The sequence below is a fragment of the Dryobates pubescens genome, chromosome 20, assembly GCF_014839835.1.
Source record: "Dryobates pubescens isolate bDryPub1 chromosome 20, bDryPub1.pri, whole genome shotgun sequence".
Taxonomy (NCBI): domain Eukaryota; kingdom Metazoa; phylum Chordata; class Aves; order Piciformes; family Picidae; genus Dryobates; species Dryobates pubescens.
The window spans coordinates 1,794,082-1,804,304 of NC_071631.1; the positions used below are offsets into that span (position 1 = coordinate 1,794,082).

At 56.3% G+C, this 10,223-nt stretch overlaps 1 protein-coding gene across 1 annotated transcript; it reads left to right on the plus strand.

Moving 5' to 3' along the window:
* Positions 1-885: 885 nt before the first annotated feature.
* HEYL (hes related family bHLH transcription factor with YRPW motif like) lies at positions 886-9,188 on the plus strand. Its single transcript, XM_009908430.2, has 5 exons — positions 886-1,288; positions 5,377-5,443; positions 6,119-6,202; positions 6,633-6,714; positions 8,472-9,188. The coding sequence occupies exons 1-5, from the start codon at positions 1,209-1,211 to the stop codon at positions 9,137-9,139; spliced, it is 981 nt and encodes a 326-aa protein (XP_009906732.1). The 5' UTR covers positions 886-1,208; the 3' UTR covers positions 9,140-9,188.
* Positions 9,189-10,223: the final 1,035 nt, after the last annotated feature.

Genomic DNA, 10,223 nt, shown 5'->3' on the forward strand with positions numbered 1-10,223 from the left:
TTTGTCCTGCGAGCCTCCACCTCAGCTCCCTCCCTCACTCCTCCCCTCTCCCTCTTTCTCTCTCCTGCTCTTGACCCCTCCACGCACAGGTTTTTGCTGCCTTGGGGTGTTTTAGCTCCTACCTCCATCCTGCAAGCCCAGGGGAAGAGAGATGTTCCCTAGATGCCAGCGCTTGAGGGTCAAAGTTTCCAGCATTAAGGAATGAGACAAGAAAAGATCATTTCATCCTAGTGTCCAGCCCCCCTAAAGCTGGGCTTTGGGTGGTTTGTTTTACTGGGTGGCTCTCCAATGCCCTGGCAGTGCCATGAGCTGGCACTTGATGACACTCCAGGGCTGTGGGAGCATAGCAGGGGGCCGAGCTCCCGGCGGGACCCACCGCGGCACGGTGCTGGGATGCCAAAACCATCCCGACGGCTCCAAGCGCGGTGCCACCGCTGCCACCCTGGCCACCAGCCGTGGTCGCTGATCGATCCCAGGCGAGGGCATCTTCCCCAAGAGCAAGAAGCTGGTTTCCAGCTGACCCAGGAGGTCGCCCAAAGTGGCTGCGCGGCGCAGAGCCGGGCAGACATGTGTGTGCGTGTGGGGCTGGATGTTGATTTTTCCCTGAAACAACTCAAGGCTTTATCAGTCCCATCTCTTTCCCACGGTTTTCTGTTGCCAGTGAGGTCACTGGTCCCTTTAAACTGGGGCTGAGGCCAATGTGCAGCGGGTGGAAGGGGGGCCGTGGGCAGAAAGGGGAGGGGAGGTGGGGGGGACATGAGACTGTTCACACAGACTGTTCCTTTTACAGGAAGACTTGGGATTTCGACCAGCGAGCGGGAGGAGGAGGAGGAGGTTTGGGGAGGGTTGAAGAGAGGGGAGAGGGGAGGGGGGGGGGCCCTGGGAACCTGGGAGCGCCGGCGCGGCCGCGTAATCCGTCACTCCCGGGAGATGTCTCATTAACCCATTAACCGGGAAGGCTGGGGACGTGCTGGGAGGGGAGCGAGGGAGAAGCCGGGGGTGTGAAAGGCAGAGTGCGGGCAGGGGAGGAGCCGGGAGAGGCAGGCACCGGGAGCAGCTCCTCCGAGCAGCCCGCCTGGGAACGGGACAGGACGACAGCGGGGACTAGACGGTGGTGGCCACGCGTGGGGCAGCCTTCTCGAGCCCACCGGCTTCTTCCCACCGATTCCCCCCATCCCGAAGCTCCCCGTCCGGTGCCGCCTGCGAGGATGAAGCGGTTGTGCGAGGAGAGCTCGTCGGACACGGAGTCGGACGGCACCATCGATGTGGGGCGGGAGGAGGAGTACAGGTGAGGCTGTCCCGGGTGCGAGGTTCGCTTTGGGGTCTCCAGGCTGGAGCGGGGTCCCCAGCACCAGGTACGGAGCACCAGCAGCTCCCCGCGGGCTTCTCGGGGCAGTTGAGTTTGGTGTTTCCCGGGGCAGGGCACGGGGAAGCACCGGGCTCAGCCGGGGAGGCACGGGGAACCGCCTGGCACCTCGCTTAACCCCTTTGGGCTGGGCTGGTCCTGCCCTGGGCAAGGACGGGCACAAGTGTGTCACTGCAGTGGGCAAGTGGTGAGCTGATGCTGGTGTCGGGGTTGACCCAGCGAGGAACCCAGAGCCGTGACACCACTGGCACAGCTGCTTCGAGTTGATTGCATCCGAGAAACTGCCTCGTTAAAGCCCCAGTAATTGAGCTTCTGCTGCCCGGGGTAGGGAGAAAGACTGCTCTCCTCTTCCTCAGCTGCAGCCGTGCTGCTTGCAGGTCCCTGCACCCTGGGATGGGGCAGTCAGAGAATCACAGAACCACTCAGGTTGGGAAAGACCTCTAAGATCGAGTCCAACCATCAACCCAGCATCACCCTGCCCATGTGTGTCTGCCACAGAGCAGAGGCACCTGGGTGCTGCTGCAGCCCCAGTGATCCAAGGGCTCCCAGGGAGTGTTTTGAGGAGGTTTTGCATGAGAAACGCTTCTGCTGTGCTGAGGAATCTGTAATGTCCCAGCTGGGGCTTGGATCTTTATTAAGGAGGGAGCTGGTGCAGCCTGGCCAAGCCAAGGGTGTCCAGCTCTGAGTGTGCACTTGGAGATCACAGACCTCAGGCTCCATTCCCTCACTGCTGAGCTGCAGTTTCAGCCCTGGGGCTTTGCTGCTGGGTGGAAGAGTGAGGGAATAGTGAGGACGGGACCTCTGCGTGGTTCCTCGGGCTTTGTTGTGCTGTCCTGAGCTGTGGTTGTGCTGGCAAGGAGCATCTCCAGTTCCCATGCCCAGCTCCCGTGCTGTGTCAGCCGTTCCTGGGCATGCCCAGGCTCCGAGCATGCAGAGGGCACTGGGGATGAAGGAAGGGCTCTGTCAGTTGTTCTCACCCAAAAGTCAGCTGCTTTTGAACTGTTGTTTCAGTAGCCAGCTGCCCTCCTCCCTCCATGTCCAGCAAGGCATCAGATGAATTAGTTCCCTCTTCACTGCTCGGTGTCCTGAGCGGGGAAGCCGCCCTGCCCAGTGCCAAGCTCAGCTTCTCATGGGGTTAAAGTCATCAGTCTGCTGCTCACTGATATGGTCCCAGCAGAGCCAGGCAGGTCTGACACAATGCCCTGCACAATTCACTCACCCCTTTTGCAGTTTCCAAGTGCATCAATATCTAACTCCCCTTCCTGCTGTACCCAAAGTGCAGCCTACCTCTCTGCATCAGTGCAGCACACTGAGCCTCGAGTATCCTGGTGGGTGACTCAGAGGCTCATAGTTTGGCTTGGAAAAGACCTCTAAGATCATCAAGTCCAACCATTCTCTAACTGCACCAAGCCTGGTGCTAAACCATTTCCCTCAGCACCACATCCATGCCTCTTTTAAACACCTCTTGGGATGGGATTCAACCACCTCCCTGGGCAGTTTGTTCCAGAGTTTGAAAACTCTTTCAGTGAAGAAATTTCTTCTGATCTCCCACCTAAACCTCCCTTGCTGCAACTGGAGGCTGTTTCCACTCCTATCACTTGTTACTAGGGAGAAGAGATTGACTCCCACATTACTCCTCTTCCTTTCAGGTAGTTGTAGAGGGCAATGGTCATAATGTTTTATCTCACTGCAGAGTAAGGATGCAGTTTTGGTCTCCCTAATGAGTTCCTCACCACTAATGAGTTTGTCTTCTCAAGCCAGTGATAGAACCAGCTGATACCTGCTGCTGTTTATACACATGAATACTGTTGCTCACGTCAGGCAAACTCAGGGAGCAGTTTCCACCCTGACAAGTCTAACGTGGTCCTGCATGGGATGCTGGTGGCTGGGGCAAAACAAAGCACTTCCAGGTGGGGAGCAAGGTGGAGTCCTTAGGGCAGGGGTGGCAGCCAGGCTGTCTGGCCAGGGCTCCCAGCCCAGTACCCAGCTGAGTGGTTTGGGCAAACCAGTTCCCTTGTGGAGCAGGGCTGAGTCACTGCGGGTGTGAGGCTTGGTTCAGAGCCTGCAGTGTGAGCTTAGAGCCTGGGGTCAGTGCAGCAGCCCCAAGACACTGCCTGGGCTTTGGATTTGGGGGTTGGTTTGGGTCTTCTTTTTGTTTGTTTGTTTGTTTGCCTTCTCTTTTTTTTCTTTGTTTGCTTTTTGTTTTGAATCAACAGCCAAAGTTCTGGCTGTCAATTAGAAACTGGAGCAAAGAGCAGTGCAGAAATTTTAACCACCAGAGAACATAGTTCCAGGGGCTTTTATGTGGTTTGAATCTGTCCAACGTCTCTTTCAAGCACGGCTCGCAGCGAGCGAGGTCGTTAGATCCACATCTGGATCTACAAAGAGCAACACGTTCAGACAGCTCTGCAGAGAGGCTTTCAAAATCTACTCTTCTCCACTCCTTCAGTGCATGCTGCACATTCCTGCCCTGCCAGGCGAGCCCCGTGCCTCCCCCCTGCTCTTCTGACCCCCTGTTTGCCCATCATCTGTGCCCATCCCATCTGCTCTCACGGTGTACCAGCGTGGCACGGTCCTGCTTGCAAGGCCACCTCTGCCCAGAGAGAGCCCTCCCAGCAGGCATTCACCTTGGGTGAATGGTGCATGGAGATGAGCAGAACAGTCAGGGGGGGAAGGTGTTATTGAGTCTGATGGTGTGAAACCACTTCTGAAAGCACCTCACCTGGACCTACCGAAATGTATTTGTAATGGGCTTGAGCTTGGTCTAGGCTTTGGCAGGCTGTGCAGACAGCACTGTCTCTGCACAGGCAACTTCAATGCTACTGAAATGTTTGGTCAAACTGAAAACCATTTTGATGTGAAGGGTTGACCTCAAACTGCCCTTTCCAGACTTGTGTGTCCTGGCCAGTCTCAGGGTCCCTCTGGAGCTCGGTGCTGGCTGCTGGCTTGCCTGGGTGTTCAGCCTGCCCCTGGGTGTTCACACTGCCCCGAATTTTGTAAGGCACAGAAACAGCCCTGAGCCAGTCCTGCTTCCAGAGAGTGAGACCCTGCTTGGGGGAGGTGGAAGGTGGCCCAGCTGGCCTCCCCCTCAAGCAAAGGGGTTTGCTCCGAGGAGTTTCCCACGCCTGGTTATCCATCGTTATGGAGACTTCACCTCCATGGGGACCTAAAGAGGCAAAGTTCAATCCTTGTGCACGTCTGGTGTTGACCTTTGGTGTCTTTAGCCTCACCCATGCCCACCAGGCACAGGCTGATTTGTGAGGCCCTTCTCCTTAGCTTGTGTCCCTCCTCTTTTTGAGCAGAACTGGCTCCCAGGGTCATGGGCCAGCAGGCAGGGTCCCTGCTCCCTCACCTCCTGTTGCATGCTCCCTCTGTCCCGTTCCTGGCCCTTCTCTGTCAGCTTCAGGGGTGTCCATATGTTTGGAATATCAGGGATCACCCCACAAACTGTGGTTTGTGAAGTGACTCTGCAGGAAGCCCTCAGAAACCACATCAGTGCTGCCGTTAGCCTCACCCTGAGCAGCCACCAGCCCTTTGCTGCCGCCCTGGGTGGGAGCTCAGATTCGTGCTGCTGCTATCACAGCTCCCAGATGCAAAGCCCTGCAGACAGGGCAGGCTCAGACACGAGAGCCAGGAGGTTCACCCATGGAGTTAAAAAAGAGGCCACAGTTCCAGAGCTTGGAGGGCTGCTTTTCCAGCCCTGTGGAGATGTCAGCATGGGGAGGCTGAAGGAGACATGTGCTTGGTGGCAGATGGGCAGTGTGGTGCAAAAATCTGTCCTGGGCTGGTGGGAGGCTCTCAGAGAGGAGAGAGTGGGATTCCAGTCTCTGCTTGGCTCCCCATCCCCAATTCCTGAGCTCTGTGTTGTGGGTAAAAACGAGATGGGAACCACAGAAGACATTATTCAGTGTGGGGGGGGACTGCAGATGGCAAACGTGTGTAAAGCAGATGTGCAACAGAGGTTTCCCTGCACTTAGGGCAAGGAATGATTCCTCCTTCTTCCTTTCCAGCCATGTTTCCAGGTCTGTGTCTCCCACTACGACATCTCAGATACAAGCCAGGAAGAAGAGGAGAGGGGTGAGTGTGATTTGCAAGGGCCCCTTGTCCTGGCACAACAGACCCTGTCGAAAGTCTGTCCCCAGCTTTCTGATCAGCCCTGGAAGCGCTGAAAGGCCACCAGAAGGCTTCCCTGGAGCCTTCTTTTCTACAGGCTGAACAACCCCAACTCTCTCAGCCTGGCCTCACAGCAGAGGGCTTCCAGCCCCTGGATCATTTTTGCAGGTCCCTCTGTTTCAACAGGTCTGTGTTTTCCCTGTGCTGAGAATTCCAGAGCTGGATCCAGTTCTGTGCCCAGCCTTTGACCCCAAAACATTTACTTTCATGTCCCTGTTCAAAGCACCTCTCTCAGCCTGCCATGGCTGTTACTGAGGGCTTTAGAGCCATGAGCTCTGCCTGTATCAAAGGATCACAGAATAGTAGAGGTTGGAAAGGACCTCTGGAGATCATCCAGTCCAAGCCCCTTGCCGAGGCAGGGTCGCTTAGAGAAGGTCACACAGGAACACATCCAGGCAGGTTTTGAGTGTCTCCAGAGACGGAAACTCCACCACCTCTCTGGGCAGCCTGCTCCGGTGCTCCATCACCCTTACATTAAAGAAGTGCCTCTTGGTGTTTAGATAGAGCTTCTGATGTTCTGGTTTGTACCTCTTACCCCCTTGTCCTGGTGTCTTCTCTCCACTTGGGAATCTCCTGCAGATCATCGAGAAGCGGCGCCGGGACCGCATCAACAGCAGCCTCTCGGAGCTGCGGCGCCTGGTGCCCACTGCCTTCGAGAAGCAGGTGAGTGTGACCCTGCTGCCACCCACCCTGAGGGCTGCAGCCCTCAGAATGGGCAGCTCTGGAGCCATGTGGTGTCTGTCTTATCATCATCACTTCAGGGAGTAAGTAGGTGGTGAAACAGGGTGGGAAATTGAGAGTAACAAATACCCAGGAGCCCCCGGGGAGGGGGAATTCAATCCAGAAAGTGTTTTGCAGCTAGGGAGAAGCACAGGAATGCGTTTTGCATCTGGGATGCATCTCCTTTTAGGACTCTCAATGTGGAAAAAACATAATAAACCAGAGCTTGGATGGATGCCCTGCTCCAATCTGAGTGCTCCTGGGCTTCAGGATGTCTTGGGGAGGAGGTCACGGGGCAAAACCCAGCTTCTGAGAGTCATAAACACCTAGACCATAAAATGTTTGGGTTTTTTCCCCTGCTCCAAACACACAGGGATCTTCCAAGCTGGAGAAGGCAGAAATCCTACAGATGACAGTAGACCACCTAAAAATGCTTCATGCCACTGGAGGGACAGGTAAGAACCAACTCTTGTAAGCGTATGGATGAGGTAGGGGTGAAAACCTGGGGAGAGAATCCTCCATCAGCCTCAGCAGCATGCAGCATCTTGATGCTGACACCAGCCCCACCAGAACAAATGCTGCCTGGGAGGATTTTTTTGACAGAGGGCAGATGGATGTTTCCTGCCTGCTGTTTCTCCTGTGGGTCCATTTGGCAGATGGAGGTGGGGGGGGGAGATGTGGGACAGCCAGTTCCCCAGACCCATGGGGATGGCACCACTGCCATTGTCACACACCCTGCTAGAAGCTGCTCAGCCAGAGCCATGCTTAGTGCTGCTCAGAAGTGGAGCCTGCTTCCAGAGCAAGGATATTAAACTCTTTACCTCCTCCCTGGGATACATTTCCTGCAGAGGCTGAGTTCTGCATGGGGACTCTGCAAATAAACAACAAGGCTTTTTTCCCTTTCTGTTCCCTGTCTCTGTGTCTCTTGGTTGTTATAAGAAGAGAGAGGGAGCCCTGTGCAAAATTCAACAAAGGTCTTATTTGTACTGAGACCTCAGCACAGACCCTCTGTCCTGTTCCAGTTAACAGGATGGAGATCACAGCTCCAGTAAAGAAGCCTCTGGCTTGCTCACCACACATTTTTTGGCTTACTGGGGACATTGCTGGCACCCAGGCTTCGGTTCAGAGCTGTAACTTGGTCTGGAACATTTGTTTAGATATTCAGTTTGACTGCACTGCAACAAAGGGCTGCATTGTCGTGAGAGACCCTGTCAGGCAAAGTGGTCCAGCTCGTCGCTGTGCTGTGACATTCTCTGCTTTATTGCTTATCGTCTCATGAAGCTGCAAGCAGGGAGCAGAAGCCTAAACCCCAGCCCTTGGATGCATTTTATCTGGTTGATTTCTGTGGCTCCCAGCTTTCTTGGCTGAGTGCTTGTGGTTCTGATGCTGCCCTGTGTCCTTCTCCTGTTTAAATGAGGTATAGAGATTGGGAGCCAGGCAGAGGAAGATGGTGCTAATAGAGCTTTCTTGGCTGAGTGGTTGTGGTTCTGATGCTGCCTTGTCTCCTTCTCCTGTTTAAATGAGGTATAGAGATTGGGAGCCAGGCAGAGGAAGATCACAGGATGTTAGGGGTTGGAAGGGACCTCTGGAGATCGAGTCCAACCCCCCTGCCAGAGCAGGACCATAGAATCCAGCACAGGTTGCACAGGAATATATCCAGATGGGTCTTGAAGGTCTCCAGGGAAGGAGACTCCAGCCTGTTCCAGTGCTCTGTGACCCTCACAATGAAGAGATTCTCCTCATGCTGAGGTGGAACCTCCTGTGCTAAGCTGTGTAGGGGAGAAACAGTGTCCTGCCCTTCTGCAGGATGGGTGCTGGGCGAGTCCCCATTTGCACACAGAGACCCAGCCCCCATCGCCCACAGTCATGTCTCCAGCAGCAAGAACTGATAGAATCCAAAGTGGGGGGTGGGGGGAAGTCTGTCTTCTTGAGCACAGTTCATGAAGCCTCTTACTCATCTCACATGCTGGAGTAAGAGGCTTCATGACCCTGACAGCTTTATCCTGCTGAGATAACCACAGATGCTGCTCTCAGGCACACAAATGTCCATCCAGTCCTTTCGGACACCCACTTGGCTGTGTGCTGCAGGAGTATCACACGGCAGCAAAGTGCCTCAAGTGACATACACAGTGCAGTAGAGAGGGTAGTGAAACCCAAGCACATTCCTCAGCTCTGCAGGGCCTTACTCTCACCCCTCGGCCTCTCCTTACAGGCTTCTTAGACGCTCGAGCCCTGGCGGTGGACTACAGGAGCATCGGTTTCCGCGAATGCCTCACGGAGGTCGTCAGGTACCTGGGGGTCCTGGAGGGCCAGAACGCCGCTGACCCCATCCGGCTGCGACTCCTCTCCCACCTTAACAACTACGTGGCAGAAATGGAGCCTTCGCCCGTGGCCACTTCCCTCCTGCCCATCCAGACGTGGCCGTGGTCCTTCCTCCACAGCGCTGCTTGCCCGGTGCAGATCCCCCGGAGGGAGGCTGCTCCCGCTCCGGTTGTTTTGACTGCATCTTCCCTGCCTTACCCCAGCCCTGCAGTGAGGCCGGCCCCGCTTCGCCGTGTCCCCGGCGACATGCTGCCGTCCCGACGAAGCTTCCTGGCCAGCAGGATGGCCTCTTCCAGCCGGAGGGCTCGGGGTGTGAGCTCCTCCTCGGCCGCAGCAGCCGTGCCCAGGATGCCGTCGCCAGCAGGAGTGCTGAGAGAGGGCTCGGCCAAGAGCAGCCAGATCGCCACCTTCCTCTTCTCACCAGCCCCCACCAGCATCCCCGTTCCACCAGCTTACACAGCACCTCCTGCCTTGGGCACTGCCACGCAGGGACCCGGCATCAGGGTTGGCACATCCAGGCTCTGCCGCTCCTGGGCGACTGAAATTGGGGCTTTCTGACCCCCCCCTTCCCTCCCCAGCTTCGGAGATGGGAATCCTTCAGCACTCGTTGCCCTAAGAACAAACTCAGCTGAAAAGGCATCTTTCCTGCTTTGCAGAAGCCAAGGATCCATAAAGAACATTCTCCTGTCCTCTTCCCTCCCTCCTCGCCCCTCCTGACCACCCCACGGCCTGCGCCTCGTGGTGCCTGCAAACGTAAATCACATCCAATTCGACGCAGTTGTCTGCACGCGGCTGTGCCCCAGAGCCTTCCGGCTACGAGGGAGGGGGCACACGCAGCTCCCAGCCCTCTTCCTCCCCCAGCAAAGCCCCTCTGCAGAGCCCAGTGCTGCTCTCCTTTGGAAACCAGCCAGCCTTCAAACGCTGTTTTATTTCCTCGGGGACTCAGAGCTGCCAGCCAGACTTGCTCACGCTGCTTCCCCCCGGCTGCAGCACCCAGTTTTGGTGTGGTGGCACAGACGTGGCTCAATCCCCTCCCCAGCACTGTTGGCACCCCCCACGCTGCAGGCTAAAGCCCTCCCCCAGCCCCTTTAGTGACCTGCTTGCCTGCTAATCCCTCTGCTTTCCTTGCTGCATTGCCAGCTTTTCCCACTTATGTGCTCTTAAGGTGGAGCGAGGCAGCAGCTTAGCAGAGCCCCGCCGTGCCCGCGCCCCGCCGTGCCCACAGGGCCTCTGCTAGGTCCCTGCACAGACCGGGCAGGAGCAGCTGCCCGGGCACAAGGAGGCTTCTGCAGCTCTGGCTCTGCACTGAGGTGTGAAGAGGCAAGCTGAGGTGAGACAGAGGATTTCAAAGGGATGTCTGTCACGGAGGGGAAGGCTCTGATGGCCAAAGTGAGACGAAAAGGCCTTTCCCTCTGCCAGTCTCCCTGCTGGAGCTGTCTCTCCTCCATCCCCTGCTGAACATCTGTGACTGCAAAGGGGGAGAATGGCTCAAAGCAGCCTGCATTTGAAGTGCCTCCCTCATTCTTTTAGCACCACAACCCTCACCCTCTCCTCCCACAATGTCTCTGTTTTCTTTCTTCAGCACCATCTTTTGGTCTCACATTGCTCATCCTTCTCCCTGGGCCAGGACCAAAAGCCACTG